Here is a 22,642-nt window from a genome sequence, read left to right on the forward strand (position 1 = left end):
CCACTACTTCTACCTAGTAAAGATAGCCATATGTGGGGTTCGGGTTCAGGGGTTTGGACTTGTTTAATCTCGAAATGGGATAGTTAGAACATTGTGAATGACTCGGTTTTATAGGCTAGACTGTTTAGAGGGAGGGGGATAGGGTATGCATAGAGAGCATTTGTGAAGGACTCGGATTTATAGGTTAGACGGTTTAGGGAGGTATTAAGGTATGGTATGCATAGAGAGCATTGTGAAGGGCTTGGATTTATAGGCCAAGCAGTTTTGGGGGATAGGGTTTGGATAGAGTTTATGACTCAACAAAGTTTAAATTGATTTTATTTGAGGCTGAAAGAAACCATGGGCGCACATTGAGGGTTTGTTTTCTTATGTTGAATTTCAGTTCAGTTCAGCTCATTTCAGTTCAGTTCAGCTCAGTTCAGTTCAGCTCAGCTCAATTCAGTTCAGTTCAGCTGAGTTCAGTCAATGAGAACAGGCCCTGAATGTTGATTTCTTACCTTACTTAAGGATTGTCTTAATGGTAGAAGAATAAGTGGGACAAATGTGAATAATTGTGGCTACCATATTTCAAATTTTCATTTAACTGCGGTTAATAGATATTTGATCGTAAGGAATGCAGAAGGAATATTTTTGTGGATGACTATAAGGATTTATAGGCCAAGCAGTTTAGGGGAATATGGTATGGATAGAGCATTGTGAAGGGCTCGGATTAATAAGATCGTCTTAATTATAGTAGGATAAGTGGGAGAAACATTATAATTGTGGTTAGTCTACATCAAAATTCCATTAAGCGTGGTTATCAGGTATTTAATCATAAGGGGTGGAGGAAATTTTTTTAGATCACTCGACAGAAGTATCATTTTTGGCTCATGTAATCGGCCTCGCTTATGGGATTAAAGCTTTCTTGATTGATTTAGAGATATTACAAACAACCATGTGACATGGAGATTGATAGTTAAATTAGTTAATAATTTTTGCTTGACTTTCCCAAATAATAATTTATTATGTACACTATTGTAAAGTTTAATAAGCTATATGATACCACTCTTTGTGAGACCGATTAGGGCCAACTGAACCGTAAAACATTATGGTTGTTAAGCTGGAAATTTTGTCAAGATCTACTAATCAATTAAAGCGCGTGTTTTGAAAAAAATAACATATTAAAAATTTCTTTTAAAAGAACTACCACAAAATTGTAAAAAATTTAAGTAGCACTACCACTATAATAATTCCATCTATAATATTCGACATGTAGGTTTCACTTTTTATCTTTACCTCACAAAATCATCATCTAAATTGACTAAATTACCCTTCATAAAGGTAAAAAATGATAAAAAGTGAGACCCAAATGCCGAAAATTTTAGCCAAAATTGTTAGAGTGGTATTACTACTTAAAAAATTAATATGTAGTTGTTTTCAAAACACATGCTTTAATTGGTAATTGTTGACAAAATTTCCTTGTCATTTATTTACATGGCTAAAGCTAAACAATTAGATTTTTAACTAATTATTTTTTTACATGGCTAAACAATTAGTTGTTTAACAAATAATTAGTTTTTTAATTAACAATTAAAATATGCATTTTATAAAGTACAATGACTCTATATAAGTAGTTTAAAAATGAACTATCAAAATTGTTCACATTTGACTCAATGTTGACTCTATATAATACTTTAACATGCACAAAAAGAATAACTTATCTAAACTAGAGGATGTATTCTCTTCAACGTAATTTGATTTAAATAAAATTAAATGAAACTGATCAATTTATATTGTGTGAGATAGAGAGTATGTTTGAAATAGTTTTTTGGTACCACCCATCGAGACTTCCTTTATCAGTTTTCACGAGACTTTCTCTCTCTTGGCCATCTTCCTCCGCCATTGAACATAATCGATTCAATTTTTGACGCGATTTTACGAATTTGGTGTACCTGCAAACCCTAGGTATTTGTGAAATTTAGAGATCGAAAAAATGAGTTCAATTTGAAGAGTAAATGCTTCAATTGAGTTTAAGAGCTTAAGGTATAAAAATGGTGGAATTGAATTAATAAGAAGTAACTCTAGGAAGAAGAAGATGAAAGAGAAGATGTTATTTCTTACGGAAATTTCATGAAATACCCTTGAGTTATTTTTTTATTCACCAAATACCCATCAAAACTTTCAAATTCACCAAATACTTCTGAGTTTAAGAAAAATGTCATCAAATGCCCTTAATGACTAATGGCGGTTAACACCGTTAGTCATAATGACTAATATGCCACGTGGCAGCCTCTAAGTGGTTGTTGTACTATTAATTAATTAATTATTAAAAAAACTTTAAAAATAGAAAAAAAATTATCTAAAAAAATTACCCCAACCACCCAAGACCCACCCCACCCCACCCCCAACGGCTGACCACCGGCCACCACCCCCAGACCCTGCGCCGGTGGTCCATTTTCGCCGGCGAGGGCAACCCCCACCCTCCGACACCCCCCTCCCCTACCCCCAGCCCCTTCTCCCTCCGTTTCCCCTCCCCTTAAACCCTTCCCCCACCTCGAAAAACCCCCCTCCCTTCACGGCCGGCGCCCAAACCCCGACCCCGGCGAACCAATTTCGCCCCACCCCCTTTCCCCCTAAACCACCAGCCAAAAAACTAAAAAACCCTTTAATCGAAAAAAACCCCAAATCGAAATCTAGGGTTTCGATTTAGGGGTTTTTCGGTTTTTAATGTGGTGGTTTAGGGGGGAAAAGGGGTGGGGATGGCGGGGGGTGGGGCGAAAAAGGTTCGCCGGCGCCGGGGAGGGGGTTTGGACGCCGACCGCGAAGGGGGGGGTTTCGAGGGATGGGGAGGGGTTTAAAGGGAGGGGAAACAGAGGGAGAGGGGGTTGGGGGTAGGGGAGGGGGTGTCGAGGGTGGGGGGGCTGGCGTCGCCGGCGACTGGTTCCGACTGGGAGATGGCGGCTGGCGCTGGCGCCGGCTACAGGGGTGGTGGGGTGGGGTGGGTCTAGGGGGTGGTGGCCGGTGGGGGTATTTTTAAAAAAAAATTTAAAGTTTTTTTTTTAAAAGTTTTTTTAATAATTAATTTATTTATATTACAACAACCAATTGGATGCTGCCACGTGGCGTATTAGTCATTAATGACTAACGGTGTTAACCGCCGTTAGTCATTAAGGACATTTGGTGAAATTTTTTTAAACTCGGAAGTATTTGGTGAATTTGAAAGTTTTGATGGGTATTTGGTGAATAAAAAAATTATTCAGGGGCATCTCATAAAATTTCCGTATTTCTTAGTTAACTGCTCTAACGTTGATTAGAGGATTTGTAATGTTACCCCATTTATTAATACTGTCAAATTTCAAATTGAAACCGTTTAACTACCTGATACCAACCGACTCAAATAAGAACCGAACTATTTAAAAACCGATTTTTAAAAATCGAAAACATATCCGAACCGTATTTTAGTAAACCCGAAACCGAACCAATCCGAATAAAATTAAACCGTTTAAGAACTGAACTCGTTAATGAACCGAACCGTCTCTAAACCAAACTGAAATCAAACTGAACCGTTTCTAACCCAAAACCGTTTGAATCGGGGTAAACATCGTTTAAATCGAAATATTAACAATCCGCAACCCGTTTGAACCGAACCGTTATTTATTTTTTGTTGTTTAGTTGACAAAAAATCACATAGTAAATAAATAAATAAAAATTCACGCAAAAATTATAGCGCCAAAACCAGTATAAATATTATATTACAATTTCTAAAACTATTGAACATGCATCATCCACCATTTTCTTCAGATTCAAAACTCCATTTCCTCTCTCATCCTTCTGCATAATATTTGTATTTTCTCTATCATCTAATTGCGTGTAACAATGGCAAATCTAGCATCTTTTATGAGTGGGTTCAAATTATAAAAATTAACTTGATTCAACTAAAATAAATTTAATTATATGAATCATTAAAAAAAATATTTAAATGCATTTTTCTAATGACTTACAAAAACAAATATAATTCAGGGAGAAACAACAGCGTATTTTGTTATGAAAATAAGAGCACCATTTTGTTTTATTAATAATAATTATTTCGGTGTAAATAAATATTTTCTATATTCATATAATCAATACGACAACTATAATATATATTTATATAATATTAGATATATTTAATTTAAGTTTGTGTAATCCATCGGTATTATTGTTGAAATAAAATTAGTTGTTAAAATAATATTAAAATTATTTATGCATTAACAAATTACGTGAAATTATTATAAAATAACAAATTATGTTTAACCGTTTAAATAATATATCTTGCATAATTAACTCATATAATTTTTAGTTATATACAAGTGAGTTAATTGGCCCAATTATTTTGAACTTAGATCCGCTCATGCAATTAGGAAGTTTTGATAATTTTCAACACATAAAATTTGTTTCGGTTACAATTCTATTGATTGTTGCCGAAATTGTGAGTTTGGGAATAAAATTTGATATGAAATTTATAATTATATTTGGAACTTATTAAGATTATCGATATAATGGCAGTGTTGATCAAGTCAATACAGACTAACAATTGATTTGGTCGTTTGCGGATGGGGACCGTGATCTGGTTCACAATGATTAATCGTAGGAAATTAAAACCCACGGGCGATATCCGGGTAGTTTATAGACTTTTAAGATAAAATAATTAACTTTTAAATTGAAAATAAAATTCTAAATTAACTTTTTTTTTCTACAAAGTCATTATCCAACGTGGTACAATACTTGGCAAAAAATTAAAACGCTAAATGACATTGTCTGTGCCCTAATTATAAATTTACTATTTGTTATTTTATCAAAAATATAACTCTAAACTAATAATCTTATTCTAGAATTCTATCCTAATTTGATTGAAAATAGAATTTTTTATTTAATTTTTTTATCTTATTAAATCTATCTAACGTGGCGCGACACTTAAATGATTTTTTATCATATGAGTCTATTTAAATCTATCTAAGGTGGCGCAACACTTGGCGAAAAGTTGGAATGTCAAGTGTCGCAATTTCGTGACCTGGCTAAAAGTTTAGCTTTATATATTTGTTATATGATATGAATATATGATGAATAGCCAATTAGTGGAGAGAGAATAGAGTATGTACCTGGAGGTATTTGATCATAAGGGATGGAGGAAGATTTTTTAGATCATTCGACGGAAGTATCAGTTTTGGTTTAGGTAGTCGTCCTCACTTATGGGATTAAGGCTTTGATTGATTGATTTATGAGGAATTTCAAACAACCACGTGACATGAAGGTTTATAATTAAATTAGTTAGTAATTTTTGCTTGACTTTCCCAAATAAAATTTATTAGGTACACTATTGTAAAGTTTAATGAGCTAGATGATACCACTCTTTGTGTGATCGATAAGGGGCAACTGAATCGTAAAACATTATGGTTGTTAAGTTGTCATATATTTAAATGGCTTAGCTAAACAATTAGATTTTTAACTAATTAGTTTTTTTTTACAATTAAAATATGCATTTTATAAAAGTACAATAACTCTCTCTCTCTATATATAAGTAGTTTTAAAATGAACTTTCAAAATTGTCCACATTTGACTAAAGGTAGTTATACTCCTTATGATACTTTAACAGGCACAAACGGAATAACTTATCTAAATTAAAGGATGTGTTCTCTTCAACGTTATTTGATTTACTGAAATTAAATGAAGTTAGGGCCTGTTCTCCTATGTTGAAATTCAGTTCAGTTCAGTTTAGTTCAGTTCAGTTTAGTTTAGCTCAGTTCAGCTCAGCTCAGTTCAGTTCAGTTCAGTTCAATTCGACTCCTCTCCTAATTTCCTTCTCTTATAAAATATTCAGTTCAGTTCAGTTCAGCTCAGTTCTATTCAGCTGAGTTCAGTTCAGCTGAGTTCAGTCAATGAGAACAGGTCCTTAATCAACTTATGTTGTTTGAGCTAGAGAGTGTATTTGAACTAATTTTTTCTTCAATTAGTCAAAACAAATCAAATCTTTTATGTATATACACATTTTAACAAAAAATTGAAATTGAGGCAGAATTCTTTCGCAATCAATTGAAAATTTGAGCTTTTAACAGATTAACATACTTTAATTTATTTGTTTCACATGCTCAAACACAAACATTTATAGTAGTACCTAAAACCATAAGGTTGACAATTATTGCTAAAAAGTTTATTCAATATGTACATAAAGTACATTTATTAGACAATGCAACATTATTTGTTCACAAAGCAAAATAGAAACAAAAACTCAAAGCCAAATATACATATGTTACTAATAATAGTAATATGTTCAATATGATCAACTAACTCTTAATGGCATGCTTCGAAGCACTAACACCATTCATATGTGGCATGCCATTGATAATCTTAGGCTTATTAGCCGGGATACTATTCTTTGAGGTAGCAGGTTGTTGCTCATAAGCTGCATTGTGGACTCCTAGGGCAGCCCTACCGGATGGATCAAGGTTCGTCGACCAAGCTTGGTCCCACTCAATGGCCTTGGCTGTGCTGCATGCCACACTAGGGCCTCCAGGAACAGTCATCCTAGCAGAGTTCTGCAAGATTATAACAATAAACTTAATTTAAAGAAGAAATATAACATATTTTGTACAAACATATACTAAAACAAGAAAGATAACATTTTTATTTAAGCACAAAAATTATCACCTGTGGAAATAACCTCTCAAAGATCATCCTGTAATAATAAGCTTCTTTTGTGTTTGGAGTGTTATGTGGGAAAATATATTCAGCATGCTGCATCATCTTATCTGTCACCTGCACAAACCATAAATTAAACCATTTCCAATTGTTAAATTTAAGTATCATTCATTTGATGACATTTTAATTTGATGCTTTGATCACATTAGAATATAAGTTGTTTATGTATGTTGGACTTCTAGGAAATGTACATGTTGTTCAGCATGCGCTTTGAGTCCGTCGATCCAACTGTATCCTACACCATCACTGAATTGCTCCTTCTGCCGGTACAAAATGTGCTGCACCAAAAATGTCTCAAGTTAAAGGTGTAAGCAGAAAAAAATCAACAATCTTATAGCCATTTTTTGCTTTGAATTAAAATCGTTACCTTTGGCAAGTATGGCTGCCTCTCATCATCAAAAGCTTTCCTAAGGATCCATTTCTCCATACGTCGTTCCTCTGGCTTAATCTTAAACAAAGGCAATAAAAAAAATTAGAATCCCAAATTACAAAAAGTTTGTTTTAGTCATGCTCGATCTCATATTAGTAATTCCATTCTTCGATAGTAACAAATAGTTTTAATCATTAAAATTAAGTCTTGTAGTTTATATGTAAAGTGTGATGCTAAGTACCATCTTCCAATCAGGATCAATAGACATGGCCACATCGATGAATTCCTTATCAAGGAACGGAACCCGAGCCTCCAAACCCCAAGCAGAGGTCGACTTGTTGGCTCTTAAGCAATCATATAGGTGAAGGGCTTTTATCTGGAAACATTATATAGTAGCAGTACTGTTAGATAGGAAACTCTGCTTGCACAAAATATTTTCATTAAGCTAATTCCTAAGGAAAGTTAGAGCACAAATTGTGATTACTTTACGACATGTTTCTTGGTGAAACTCATCCTTGTTAGGTGCCTTGTGAAAGTAGAGGTACCCGCCGAAGATCTCATCAGACCCTTCCCCTGAAATAACCATTTTCACCCCAAGCGACTTGATCTTTCGTGACATGAGGAACATAGGTGTGCTAGCTCTAATGGTTGTGACATCGTAAGTCTCAACGTGGTAGATTACATCGTCAATAGCATCAATACCATCCTGCCATACATTAGTGGTTAATTACTTGATCTAAGAATCTGTTAATTTTAGACAGACTAGAGTGTGTAGTTTGTATTAGCATATGCGCAAGTATATATACAACCTATAGAGAGATTAGGGCGGGCTCGTAACATAATAATGGCCCATTAACTATACATATTATATGGCCTAACAGAATTTACATCAATTTTACCTGGACAGTGAAATGAAATTCATGATGGACAGTACCCAAGTAATCAGCTACCTCTCGAGCAGCCACCAAATCGGGTGATCCCTCTAGGCCAACACAGAAGGAATGTAGTTGTGATCCCCATTGCCTAGCACCCTTTGAGTTGGCTAAGTGACGTGAAGTAACCGAGGCAACCAACGATGAATCTAAGCCTCCAGATAACAACACTCCAAAGGGCACGTCAGTCATAAGCCTCTTGATAACAGCCTGCATATATAGTAGGCAAATAGCCACATAAATTAAACAACATATTGTTACAAACCAATTACGTAAGCAAAACATCACTAATAAACTTGGTGAAACATCTTATGGCAAGTATAGAAATGAAGCTGAAAACAAACTTACATCTTCAAAGGCGCGTCTAAGGACTAGAGGGTCATATGGGGTGGAAGGAGTAGCCTCCGAGAACCAAAGAGGGTTGTACCAACGACGAAAACTACCAGTTTTGCTAGAGTACATATGACCAGGAGGAAATGTTTCAAAATGTTCACAGTCATCATGCAAGCCTTTAAGCTCTGATGAAATCCAAACTGACCCTGAATTCCCAAAAACAAGGCTCAAATTTACTAAAAAAAATAGACAAAAAAAATATAATTTGATTTAATTTGTGTATATTTCGGGAAAATAAATGCATTACCATCAAGACCCCAACCAATATATAGGGATGTAACACCAATTGCATCGCGAGCTGCAATATAACTATTGTCTCGCGTGTCCAACAACACGAAAGAAAACACTCCATCCAACATGTCAATGAAGTTTTCTCCATGCTCCTCGTACTAATCACACACATATATATTTAGCAAAATGTGAATTTACATTATTACTATGTATAACTCTGTATATGATACTTATACGAACAAAAAACAAAAGGAACATAAAATTGTTACGAGACTTACCAGATGTGCAATAACATCACAATCACTCCCAGTTCGAAATTTGTGATTTGGAAGAAGCTTCCTTAATTTCTCATGGTTGTAAATTTCACCATTAACCTGTTTGATCAAAATGACAAATCATTTCTAAGTATGTACCAAAAAAATAAATATTTAATCCGAAAAACATATTAGGATACCATCTTCACAAGGAAGATCAGACACCTAATGAAACACTAAGGACTAACGTTAGCTATCCAATAAGCTTTGTAAAATTGGCTAGTACACGCGACGAATGTTACAATTTGATGGACTTACTGTTACAACAATAGTTTTATTGTGATTGTAAAGAGGCTGATCACCCGAAGCAGGGTCAATAATAGCAAGGCGTTGATGAGATAAATAATAACCTCCATTTTGATAGATCCCGCTCCAGTCAGGACCACGATGCTTCAATCTAACACATTTTTGTCACCAAACATACACTATATTAGTTATTACACCTTTTGTAAGTACAAAATATATGAAATTAGCTGCTTAGATAAATCAGTAAATATTGCGCAATTGTATAATTCTTTTTCTTCCTTTGTTTGTGAAGAGAATAGTAGAAATAAATACTGTGAATGAGATTTCACTTCATGTTTTTTATTAAATAATTAATAGAACCAATACAATTAAGAACGTAATTATTTAATTAATTCCAAGTAATTAGCACATAAAGTGATTTTTTTTTACGCGCAAAGTGACTAATTTAAATTACCCTTATTGACTAATGATCCACAATTAAAATGAACTACTCCTTAATAAACATATGACGATATAGTTGCACAAGTAGTATTTAATACGGCAAAAGAAAAAGCACATAAAATGAAAATATTACCCATTTTGACTCTCTTGTAAGCAAGAATAGCAATTCGGTTTATCATAAGCAAGTAAAATGACTAAAATACCCTTTTGTATTCTAATTGACGATTAATAATAAGCTTGTTAAATGACTAAAATACCCTTATTTACCTTTATAATCGAAGCCATTAGTGTAATGTATACCTTGTTTATTAGGAGTTTCCATTATATTATATTTTATATTTTTGGTTTCTGCATAAGACCTTGTTGGATAAGATCGAAATACATCTTATCATATTAAGTAGTGGTACTACATTATGAATGCAATGCAAAAATAATTAGGGTACAACATATATGGATAGATTTCAAAGCTAATTAAAATATGAAAATTTCTTAATCGATCGATGAACGTTTTTATCCATCAATATTAATAAAAAACTATCATCCAACTAAGGAAATGATATATGCGACAACTAATTCTAAACATGAGTAATGAGATCGACTAATGAGTAATGAAAACCTCAATATAATGCATATATAAACGAATGAGGTAAAGGAAATGTAAGAAATGACATACTTTACATTAAACTAAACAAGAGTGTTACCTGCGAGAAAGCTCTAGAACACGGCTTCTCTTAGCCTGAGAATCATCAGAACAACCAAGAACTGCAAGTATTCCACACATTTTATAAATATATTAAGAAATGTAGATGAAATAATTCAAGGATTTTTTTTTTGAGGAATAACTTTGTTGGAATAAGGTACGTATTTATAAGGAACTTGACTTGGGGTGACGTGGTTCCCATAATAAAGGAGATCACTATCTCCAACCGAATACCGAATAGACGACGTCGTTTTTACTCATTTCGTACGTGTATTTATTTATGATTTTTTTTAAGATTGTAGATGTGTAGGTATGATTTTACGTAAATGCATGATAATTTAGTTTTAACAAATTATATATTTCCAATCTTACCCCTATTTTAATCTATCCTCGTTCTACTCCATACCTATTAAGAGCGTGTTCGACAAAATATATATATGTAAAGCTAGTTATTAGCTGTGTAAGTAGTTTTTAGTTGTCAACAAGTTGTAGCTGTGAAAATAGATAATTTAGGTATGAGTGTTTGGTAAAGTTGCGGTTGACTAGCTGTTACATATAAAAATCAATATTTTATATTAAAAACTATTGATTAAATTTTCAACCGCCACCTCAAAAACTACCTCTACTTTCAAAAGCTAATATTTCTAATTTTTCATAAAAGCTACATACCTCTACCACTAAAAGCTATCCTAATCACTATTTTGCCAAACACTCACATTTTTACCACTAAAAGCTACGAGTACCTAAAACCTAATCAAACGCTAGCACCGAACACGCCCTTAATCACCCCTTATATTTTACTTGTAAACATATTTCAAATCTGTTTGAACTTTGTAAGGTTTGATAGACGACGATGCTGAATGTCATTTTAACGATTTTCTAAGGTACTTCCTTTTATAAGGCTATTGGACAAATCTAACTTGTGTAAAATATTTTTGTAGACCTTCATTTTTGAGATCTTGATTTAATTTCTATAAAATATTGTCGAGATATGGCCTTCATCATACTATGATTTTCGGGACCTTCACTTTACTACCGGATTAAATTTTCAAGGCCCTTTACTGAATTACCGGTTATAGTTTTGGGGCTCTTTATTTTTTACCGATTGAATTTCAACTTAATTGTATTGCATGATAATAAAATCAAATTCATTGTTCAATACTTCCAAGTTCAAACCTTAAAAATCCAAAACACAAAGAAGATACACATAGTTTTTGGGGTTAAATATGTCTTTTCCATTCATAAAAAAAAAAACGCATGTAACTCTTCAGTGGTATTTTGTTTAACTGGGGAATTAACTGAAGTGTCCTTTTATGAATCCTGTATTTAGGTTATTTTGTACTAGATTTAGTACTTTTATTAAAAAATTATAATAACCTTCTCAAAATACTTGCTACCACCCCTCATACTGATAATAAAAATTAAAATAAAAATCTATATAGTACATTATTATTTCTCTGCTTTAAGCTTGTTTCATATATCTTACATGAAATTGTTTTAGACATGCATCTTTTAAAAAACCTCAGATTAATGTGTTTTCACTCACTTCTAAGGAATTCTTCTTTCCTTTATTCTTTTGATGTGAACTTCGATTGAACTGTTTACCTCAAGACCCGTTAGAAAAATAGCATAGGTAACCCCCTCCCCCCACAACTACCATCATTTTTTATATTATGTACATTGTTCTACAAAATTTAGAAATAATACATAATTACTCATTTTAGTAGAGTATAAATTATTGTATCGCATTTCTAATTTTACACCTTTCATGTACTCGTATACAGATACACTTCCTTTTGACTATCTTTTGTTAAACATTTGTAATTAGTTACTCTTATACAAGTTACATCTATTCACCAATGATCTACTTTTTACTAATGTTCTCTTCTTTCTTATTTTATTAAAATATATATATATATATATATATATATATATATATATATATGAGAGGACCAATTCAACCAAAAGTTTAAACTGATGGTTGAGGCCCAGGAATATGTTTAATACTTTAATCACTCCCCCTCACATGAAAGGTCTTTTGGGCTTGAAATGTGGATGCAACACAGGCACACCCATACCTGGTGCAAATTAATTCCACTTTGAAGGAGGGGCGGATGATCTGAGATTCGAACTCGTAACCTTTGTGTCACGCTGGCTCTGATACCATATTAGATGACCAATTCAATCAAAAGCTTAAGCGAATGGTTAAGACCCGAGAATATGTTTTATACTCTATAAAAAAAACCTATTAAGCGACTGACGGTCATTACAAGTTTAATTACAACGTGGTCAATGTGTTCCAAAGGTAAATGGTTAATAATCTCTTACTTGTCATCCTATACAAGTGTACTCACTCAATCAAGGCCTCACAAACTTCTTTTGTTAGCTAGTTCAAGCATGGCATTTAGCATGTTTCTCCCATTCGTACCTTTCTTTCACTAAAGTTATGTAGGCGTATTATTAGTTCAAATTAAAAAAAAGGTTTGGTATATTAGATCATTAGATGAATATATAGATGCACTTTCTTAAAAAAAAAAAAAAAAAAAAAAAAAAAAGTGAATAGATGCACATACTTGTTTCCATTATTATTATGTTACTACTAAATTTAGCAATGCACTTTTTCGGTGTTCATGTAACTAATGACGTTGAAAGTGAGACTTAAAACTTTATTCTTGTACATCAATGATCACTTACTAGCTAACTAATCCATCAATCTCTGGCAAAATCTCATTAACTTAAGAAAAAGACTATCTAAGCGACTTTCTAGCTATCAACGTTAATATGTTGTATACAGAATTGGACAAGCCATATCATGTCATGTCCACTATTGAAGTAGTATAAAACTATGTCCTAATCTCTCTCTCTCTTTTTTTTTTTTTTTTTTTTTAAATGCCCTTTAGTCAACTATTCACATTCATCAACAATCAAAATAAGGGAAAAAAATTTTAGGGGTTATAAACATTATAGTAACCATATAATTTTTTTTTATTATTATTTTTTTGAAACCTAGCTAGTAACCATATACTCCGTAATTTAGTAATTTAATATACATATATTCGTATGTAAGTTGTCTAACATATTGATAATATTTGAAAATTCAACAATTTTGTTAATTTAAAATTAAATTGATTTCTTTAATCACCCAATTTCATGGGAGCATCACCCTGCCCAAGCTCAGGGCCTGTTCTCATTGACTGAACTCAGCTGAACTGAAATGAATATTTTATAAGAGAAGGAAATTAGGAGCTGAACTGAACTGAGCTGAACTGAATTGAACTGAATTTCAACGTATGAGAACAAGCCCTCAATGCTCATTGTATGTTACAAAAAGGTGTAAATTTTTAAACAACTTTTAGTCAAAGAGTTAACTGACAAATCTTTATTAGTATATTTATGAATGAAACATATTGCTAGTTATAAAATATGTCCCTTCTGATAGAACATAGGATATGATGGGAATCGTGGCTTTACAATGATATGAAAGGGTGATTTTAATTTGCAACATATAGTCCACAAATATTTTCCATGTGATTCAAATGTTTTATTCACATTGATAATGACTATATTTTGACATGCATTACATTAAATATTTACATTACCCTAATACTGCATTCACATTATATTCTATGGAACCTATAAATCTATAATAACAATTAGGCATATATTTTGACAATTTACCCACCCACATATATATATCTCTATATTGAGATAGGAAAGATGCATGGGCCTGGGTTACCCTCTTTGTCAGGGCGCATGCACACTTCACATTAGTATGATATTGTCCGCTTTAGACTTAGTCCGCACAGATTTGTTTTGGGACACCTTTTCAAAAAAAAAAAACTCATACTAATGGAATGCGCTCTCATAGTCTCACTTATAACTCTAAAGAGTTCTTCACTTCCTTAATCTTTGCATGTGAGACTTGAGAACAAAGGATAGATCAGTTGATCCATTGTCGACATTCTACTCTTCTAGAACTATAATAAGGGTTCGAATCTAACCATAACGTAGCCAAGCTAATTACTCCGTACTCATCTGATAACGCGTATGACACGCAAGAACGACATGTCTTTACCATCCTACAATAATCATAGGGAAGTGACATGTGACTCGAAATGCTTGTGGAGACTCGTGAAGCATAAGGATATAGGATATTGCTAGATCTTGGACCATATCAAGATTGTCTGCCTAAAAACGTCGATGCGAGTAAGAACTCATCACTCGCTAGATTAGTACGAGTAGTCACAGAGTCACGTACCTACTGCTGCCAAACATGAAGCACACAATGTTATAGGTCATATTTAACGCCTTTCGTCCGGAAACTAAGAAATTAACAGGTAATGCTGCCAAATAATCTTCCTTTACGTACAATGAAAGGGACTATATGCTTATCGTTCAACATCCACGTAGTATTTTGGATATGTAAACTTCTTGTACTCTTAACATTTTGGTTGTCGTTTCAAAACATTCAAATTACGGAGTATATGGAATTCTAATTTCCAAGGCTTGCTTTGATTTTTAGTTGTGCAAGAAGCCAATAAGAGGAGAGAGTTGCCTTAGTTGATTTTTGGGTTGATTTTGTTACCATTTGAGAGTTTGTAATTTGAGACTTGAGAGTTTGATGAATTGTTCATAGTAATTTTTTAAAAAGGCAAATAAGTTTTCTCCTTTTATAAGCAAACATATGGTATACCTTCTTATTTTATCTCTTTAATACCATATTGATTAGGAGTATAATTTATACTTGGCCTTATAAATGTAATTTAATTTAGAGATAGATTGATAGTACTACATGTTTTTTTTATGAGTTGGTTAAAGTAGGTTAACCAGCAAATTTAACATTATTTTTTGAACACTATGATTAGAGAAGGGTAATAAGCTCATGTTTTCTTGGAAAATGATTTTCCCATTTCCTTTGTTTAATTTGTGAAGGGGTGAATAGAAAATTTCATCCCTAATGGTGGAAAATATTCTCCTTCACAAAACAAAAAAAAGCCACAAGCCATATTTATTTTCCTCTCTTCTTCTAATCTCCTTTTTTACTTTCAGTAACAAGGATTGATCTCACGACCTCCACCACATGCCAACAAACACTATCATAACCTACTAAAACCAATTAAGCAACCCAACTTAATTGTTTATTTGAGTTGACATTTACATTTATTGAGAAAACTTATGGGTGCCAGCAATATAAAAATCAAGGCTGCCATGATGGGCCGAGGAGGCAGGCCCTCCACCAGCCCCCCCGGTACCTCCACCCTTGCAAGTGTGGTTTTTCTTAAGAATGTTTTACATCAAATCATTATGGACCTTACAAGAAAACAGAGAAAGTATAATTCTATCATAATTCACCCAACTTTTACCTTCCCCATATACGGTATAATTATCTTACACAATCAAGATTTTGAGACAATTGCTTTTAAATTGGACTTTATTATTACCTCTATTAATTTTAGTTGCAATACAAGAGTTTTTTTTTATTATTTATTTATTTATGTATCACAAATAATATCCATTGTTGCAACTAAAAATTAACGAGATAGTATAATCCAGAAAGAACTTGTGGATTGGGCCATATTGGATGGGTCAGCCCAAACCAACGTAGTGAACTACCAGTACCAAATTCCAATCTCCCAAATCCGTCAAAACCCAACTACAATCCCTTCATTTTCAACTTCCAGGTTTATGCAGGGTTTTAGGGAGGAGAGAGAAACTAGAGAGAGAAAGTATAATCAACAATGGCGATTTACTCTCATAGACGCCTAATTCTCTCTCTTCGTCAACCATTTCATTCCAATTTCAATTTCAATTCCTCCACTTCTCGTTTCAATTCATCTTCTCTTCATACCTATAACCTAAATTTTCGATCATCTCCATTTTCTTCAACCTCGGTACTTCGGAAATTCCTGTCGTCTTTCAATTCGTCTCCATTGATAAACAATTTGAGCTTCAGAAGTAGCTTTAATGGCGTTCGAAGCTTCTCCACTCGGTTTTCCGAGTCGTCTTCGAGAAATAATGGACAGCCGAAGGAGACGATTATGCTCGAAGGTTGCGATTTTGAGCATTGGCTTGTTGTTGTGGAACCTCCTGATCCTCAGCTCACTCGCGATGATATTATCGATGTTTATATCAAAACCCTAGCTCGCATTATTGGAAGGTTTCTCTTCAATCTCTTTTACTCTAATTTGATTTCTGTGTATTTCGTTGAATTTAGGTTTACATTTCTGGAATTTTGTGAGTTTGATTGATTTTTTATTTGTGCAGTGAAGAAGAAGCTAGAATGAAGATTTATTCGGTTTCTACACGCCATTATTTTGCTTTTGGTGCTTTAGTTTCAGAGGAGCTTAGTTATAAGCTTAAAGGTGTGTCAAATTATGCTATTTGTTTTGATGATGTCATAATTGCTTAATCTTTGTCTAATTATTTGAATAATTGAAGAATGTTAAGTTCACAGAACTCTTAAAAGTTGATATTATTTTTAGTATGCACAATTTCCAGAAATTTGCCTGTCATTACACTTTGCATATTCTATTTTGAGATGTCGAAGATAGTTGTAACCTTTACTAGAATAATAATCAATCACGGTTGGTTTCCTCGAATATGCCATACAGAATTGAGTGAATAAGGATGAGAGGCGAAGAGGTACATAACTATTAACTACTGTAATGTATAAAGTTTACGAGCAAATGATATTGTGATCATGTCGAATACTTGAAAATGAGTGTGATGTGATTTACATTATCAACTCCACATTCTTTGATCACTTCATATTTTATAATTTCTTATGTCACTTGGTGGTCTAAAATGAGGACGATTTATTGAATTATAGTTAGAAATTAAGAGCGAATTATAGCTTTGTTTTGCTATTTTCATCATTGGTTTAACTGCTTTTATGTACTTTTCAAATATATATGTTTGACAATTTGTTTATTTCTTATGTTATTTCTTCAAAACTTTCATCATTATTTTCTTTGGATTATGTTTCTCTTGCAGATATATGGTTATTCTATTGCATTCAAATATTCAATGATAAATTGATGGAAACTAACTTGTATTCAGTTATAGTGGAGGCTACTCTTTTAATTGCACATCCTCTGATTATTTCACTTTTGTAGCACCTGGCAATGCAATAGGAGTCGTGTTTGCTAGTTTCTTTGAAATATCTAGTTTGTGTGTGTGTGTGTGTGTGTTTTGTATGACTGCTAAATGCTAATGCTGTGTTAAATTTCATTTGGATCAGAGCTACCAAATGTTCGATGGGTTCTCCCAGATTCCTACATGGATGTTAAGAACAAAACCTATGCTGGTAAGATTAGATTTTGTTGTTGTGGAGTTTTATGTCATGTAATGATAGTATCTTTATTTCTTGTTTTCATTGTTTGTTTTATTGCCCCTTTGCTTGTTGTTTAGAGTGTAGGACTATATGTCATGGTATTGCCCTAGGGAATTTTATTTGATCAAATTGTTTTGTAAACTGGTGTGTAGAATTATTGGATGCAGTTAATGCATTAGGTAGTCATTTATATCCACTGCATATGCCAATGTATGCCCTGTAACTCACTCGTTGCCTGGGATGCTGGGACCTTAGGCCACCCTTTGGTCCCTGGTTATGTAATATTTTCTCGTTGGAAGGTCTCTGTTTCCTACCTAAATCTGTACGTTGTTCTTGTGGACAATGTCTGCTTTCCACCCCTATCTGGCTCTTCGGGGGCCTAGTGTATTGCCATGATAAACTTATGATTCCACATGGTTTTGACTTTTGACACAGTTCATAAGTATGGCATCAACTTCTCTAACCCTGTTCCCACAAAACCAAACCAAAAGAGCCTAAACAAGGGGATTGTTGCTCTAGAGATGAAGTCGTTAGTATAATAGTATCTTTTATGTTACATGGTTTTTCCCTTTCTTTCTCTTCTGATTTGCTATTTACAGGCGAGCCTTTCATCAATGGACAGTCAGTTCCGTATGACCCAAAATATCATGAGATATGGGTTCGAAACCATGCAGAATCCCAGCGAAGTAGAAACAGAAGTTCAAGAAGGCAAAAGGATCCAATCTCACGATCAAAACAACTTACATCTTCATCAGTATGTGATGATTCGAATCAAAACTGGATATCTACACCTAATCATCTTAATCCGGCCCTACAGACATCAACCACGCAAAATCAGCCTTCTCAGCCTTCATCTTTTTCAGATCCTGGTAACTACAAGCAGAGTCAGATACGTTTGACTGATTCTTCAAATGAAGCTGTACAATCCTCTCAAATGCAGATCCCTTACCACTTGCGAAACCAGGATCAGGCTCCTCCAGCATATTCTCAGGATCAGGCTCCTCCAACCTTTACTAAGAAAAATGCTCCTCCAGCCTATAATCAAAATCAGGGTCCACCAACTTATTCTCAGAATCATACTCCTCCAACCTACTCTCAAAATCAAGCTCCTCCAAGCTACTCTCAAAATCAGGCTCTTCCAAACTACTCTCAAAATCAAGATCCTCCAACCTATTCTCAGAATCAAGCTCCTCCAACCTACTCCCAAAATCAAGTGCGTCCAAACTATTCTCAAAACCAGGCCCCTCCAAGGGATCTAACCTACTCTCAGAATCAGCCGCCTCCAACCTACACTCCAAATCAAGCGCGTCCAAACTATTCTCAAGATCAAGCTCCTCTAACCTACTTTCAGAATCAGGCTCCTCCAACCTACTCACAAAATCAAATGTATCCAAACTATTATCAAAATCAAGCTCCTCCGACATATTCACAAAATCAAGCTCCTCCAACCTACTCTCAGAGTCAGGATCCCCCATCATACTCTCAAAATCAATCGCATCCAAACTACTCTCAGTATCAGGCTCCTCCAACCTACTTTCAAAATCAAGCACGTCCAAAAGGTTATCAAAATGAAGCTCCTCCAACCTACTCTCAGAATATGGCTCCTCAACCCCCCCACATGCAAAATAATTCAACGCCCTGGACCCCAACTCCTCCACCTCAGCATTCAGGTACAATGGATCCAAATTCCCAAGGCTGGGGAAGCCGAAGCCATAGCTGGGCGCCTCCCGGAGGATCTGAAAATCAAGCCCACCCTCCACCCACAACCCGAAACAATAATTTCTCATATAACAATATGCCACCTTCAGCTCATGCAAGTAATGTTCCATATCAAGGCCAGGCCTGGGGCTCTTCCTCACAATACCAAAGTCGGCCCTCACAGCCCCAAATTTCAAATAATTACTCATACGGCAATTTTCAACCCTCAGCCCCAGCCAGGGACATGCCATTGCACTTGCAAAACACGAACTTCCGTGGAGGAAGCATGCCATCTCACGCTCAACAAAATGAGAACCTTTACAAGGATAGTCCACATCATGTTCAAAGTGCCGGTACCTCAAATGACTATCCTTCAGAGTCTTTACAACAGCTACAATACCAGGACAGTTACAGAACTTACATAGACATGCAGAGTTCAACGTCAATGGTAACTCCTCAAAGTACACAAAACTTTCAAAATGCGAATGTGGTAGCTCCAGCTCTTGCACAGGACATGGCCTCTCACACTTGTAACCCAAATTTCTCAAGACGGGATGCTTATACATATGAAAATCAACAGTACCAGAACAGCACTAGAGGACTCCAAAGTTCAAGTGCCACAGAAATATCTCAGAATTGGAACCACCAGAGCATATCCCCGTCCATGCAGAACAGTGTCTCCCCTGACGTGCTGATGTCTCATGGAGCTCTGACTCATCAGTACCAGAATAAAGATATGCCTAGGGTAAACCAGAACAGCGAATCTCAGCAGAACATGGGATCAGCTTCTCAAAATTTTGATCAAATTGGTGGAGGGAAAATGCCTAATGACACAAGCATGGATACTGTGCAGACTAGAGACTACCAGGAACGTGACAATCCCACCGATGATTATGTTTATGCATCAAAAGGGTAGTAAAATCTCGGTTGCTCTCGGGTGGACAACAAGCATAGATAGAAATAGAGTACTGATGTAAAATTATTGTGTATGATATGAAAGTGCTTTTTTTGTACTTGTATAAAGGTGTATTTTCATTGAGGCTTTACTAAGCTGCCTTATTTATCACTCATCAGTGCTAAATGTAGATTCCGGTTGTTAATTCTCACCTTCGAAATAGGATAAACACTAAACAGGGTACTGGGAAAATTAGACTAGAATGTGATATCAGAAAGAAATAAAATTGCAATGCAATGCCTTCAAGTTGGCTTTTTAATTTACTTTTTCTGTTTTATATCAATTTACTCAATTCCTTTCTCTTATCTAATATATTGATGTGCTATGAAATAGTCTTGGTTTTATGATGGTAATGATAACAAAAAAAATGGATCATTGTTTCTCTAAGAAGGATTATTGCAAAAAGGAAAGAGCAACTTACAGTAATTTGGGGTCGAGTACAAATTTTATTTGGATTTTATACAAATTGTTCCAAATTCAAACATCTTTTAACTACAATTTTTATCAGTATGGAGAAAGGAAGTATTTATGACATGAATTCAAAATCTGCTCTCATCATACTTTTTAATAAACGCCAAGTAATATTTAGTTTAATGGTAAACATTTGAAATTTTGAATCACATAATCTTTGAATCCTAGTTTTTATGAGATTGACATTCTATAAACTTGCAATGTACCATCTTGACCATTAATAATATTAATAATTATAACACCTTAGTCTCACACGCTTATCTTGTTTTATATTTATAATCACAGAAGTCAAAATGGAATGATGTAAACAAAAATGTCCAAATTATAGTATACAACACAGCTAAATAAACCGGGGAATTGACCATTAATTAGGGCTTTTTTTTTTGTTAGATTGGAGTTCATATACATCTCCCCAAAAAAAAAAAAAAAAAAAAAAAAAAAACGGGATTGGAGTTGAATCGACAAAGGCCCTTTTTAAGCCCAACTGATAAAACCCAATAACCTAATTGATTTAGAAGCGGCGATCCAACTCAACTAAAAACCCCTAATTTTACCAACCTTATATAAACTCATCAATCTCTTTCTCTCAATCATAAGTCGCCTTTCTCTCTCCTCCCTTCTCCAATTTCCAATCTAGGGTTCATCTTTATCCCCAATTTCCTTTGTTTTTGTTTTGTTTTTGTTTTTTTAATTCTGAAAAATTGATCTAAAATTTTTGAAGGCTTCATTTGTTGGTTGATGCGGATAATATATATTCCCTTTGACTCGTTCCCTTGAAGCAACATCAATTTGTGCTGTTTTCTCTTTTTTTTTCTTGTTCGATTATTTTTCATCGATTAAGATTTAACTGAAAACAGCTAAATTTCTCCTATAATTTATGTAATTTTTTCATTTTGTGGCAAGGAAATTTGCGGTGATGAGTCAATACAGACCTGTAATGATATGCGGAAATGATCGCAATTCATTATGAACATCTAAGGGACTGAGTTCTTTTCTTGCCGTTTAGTTAACAAAAATTTCTGTTTTTTGGTTTGATTAATGGTTAATTAAGTAATTAATTTATTAATAATTAGGGTTCACTTTGGTTAGGCCTTAAAATGGTGCTAATTATATTAATGGGCATTGTTTTGAAAATGTGAATCCTAAATTAATTTGTTCCCCTCGCTATCCGGTGTAGATGTTTTCCGTCCTACATTTGGACGTTGGGTAACTACATTTTTTTTACCAATTTGTATTTATAAAAAAAATTAAAATTGTTTAATAACAAGAATTTGGATTAGGTAAAATAAATTATCATTTCAAAAAAAAAAAAATTATAAATAATAAATGAATTTGTATGTGAAAAACATAAATGAGTTTGGGCTTTTTTTTAAAGGTCTCATGATGAGGCTAATTGGAAACAGATGTTTTGGCCCATATACATTCGGACTGTGTTACATTGTTACCCATCATAGTGAAAATCGATTGGACACTTTAATCATTTCAACATTATATAATGACGTTAATCCTAATTCATTACTAATTTATACGGAGTATTAATTTATTAATCTTTTACTACGTAAATAATATGGCTAGAGAATTAAGTTCTTTGCTCCTTTGGAAAATGGCCAAAGGCCCAAAACCACTGATGATATCACACTTCGTAGTCTAATACATTGAACGACTTACGAGTTAAGGAGTACATCTTCATGAAAAGTCTATATTTATGAGCATCTAGGGGTGTAAATGAGCCAAATAGTTTGCAAACATAAATAAATGAGCTGTTTATGAATTTATTTAAACGAGCATGTTTATTTTCGCATTCAAACTCGTACCATTTATCAAATAAACGAATATGAACAAGC

At 34.0% G+C, this 22,642-nt stretch overlaps 2 protein-coding genes across 2 annotated transcripts; one reads left to right on the forward strand and one right to left on the reverse strand.

Annotated features, from left to right (window-relative positions):
- Positions 1-6,136: 6,136 nt before the first annotated feature.
- Positions 6,137-10,478, reverse strand: LOC110683293 (asparagine synthetase [glutamine-hydrolyzing] 1-like). Its single transcript, XM_021859643.1, has 12 exons — positions 10,343-10,478; positions 9,213-9,351; positions 8,919-9,014; positions 8,657-8,798; positions 8,365-8,555; positions 7,984-8,226; positions 7,569-7,790; positions 7,326-7,460; positions 7,082-7,162; positions 6,906-6,992; positions 6,664-6,771; positions 6,137-6,551 (listed from the first exon to the last, which is right to left on the reverse strand). The coding sequence occupies exons 1-12, from the start codon at positions 10,420-10,422 to the stop codon at positions 6,300-6,302; spliced, it is 1,776 nt and encodes a 591-aa protein (XP_021715335.1). The 5' UTR covers positions 10,423-10,478; the 3' UTR covers positions 6,137-6,299.
- A 5,517-nt stretch (positions 10,479-15,995) lies between these two features.
- Positions 15,996-20,590, forward strand: LOC110683493 (mediator of RNA polymerase II transcription subunit 12-like). The gene is made up of 4 exons (XM_021859877.1): positions 15,996-16,498; positions 16,606-16,703; positions 17,582-17,647; positions 18,274-20,590. Exons 1-4 carry the CDS (start codon positions 16,080-16,082, stop codon positions 20,286-20,288), a joined length of 2,598 nt encoding a protein of 865 aa, XP_021715569.1. The 5' UTR covers positions 15,996-16,079; the 3' UTR covers positions 20,289-20,590.
- Positions 20,591-22,642: the final 2,052 nt, after the last annotated feature.

The sequence above is a fragment of the Chenopodium quinoa genome, unplaced genomic scaffold, assembly GCF_001683475.1.
Source record: "Chenopodium quinoa cultivar QQ74 unplaced genomic scaffold, ASM168347v1, whole genome shotgun sequence".
Taxonomy (NCBI): Eukaryota; Viridiplantae; Streptophyta; class Magnoliopsida; order Caryophyllales; family Amaranthaceae; genus Chenopodium; species Chenopodium quinoa.

Bases quoted from the DNA above. Each gene is read 5' to 3' on its own strand.
- LOC110683293 (XM_021859643.1), bottom strand. From the start codon at position 10,422: ATGTGTGGAATACTTGCAGTTCTTGGTTGTTCTGATGATTCTCAGGCT. The intron at 9,352-10,342 runs GTAACACTCTTG...AAAATGTGTTAG, and splicing joins GTTCTAGAGCTTTCTCGCAG to ATTGAAGCATCGTGGTCCTG. The intron at 6,993-7,081 runs GTAACGATTTTA...TTTTTGGTGCAG, and splicing joins GGCAGCCATACTTGCCAAAG to CACATTTTGTACCGGCAGAA.
- LOC110683493 (XM_021859877.1), top strand. From the start codon at position 16,080: ATGGCGATTTACTCTCATAGACGCCTAATTCTCTCTCTTCGTCAACCA. The intron at 16,704-17,581 runs GTGTGTCAAATT...CATTTGGATCAG, and splicing joins GCTTAGTTATAAGCTTAAAG to AGCTACCAAATGTTCGATGG. The intron at 17,648-18,273 runs GTAAGATTAGAT...TGCTATTTACAG, and splicing joins TAAGAACAAAACCTATGCTG to GCGAGCCTTTCATCAATGGA.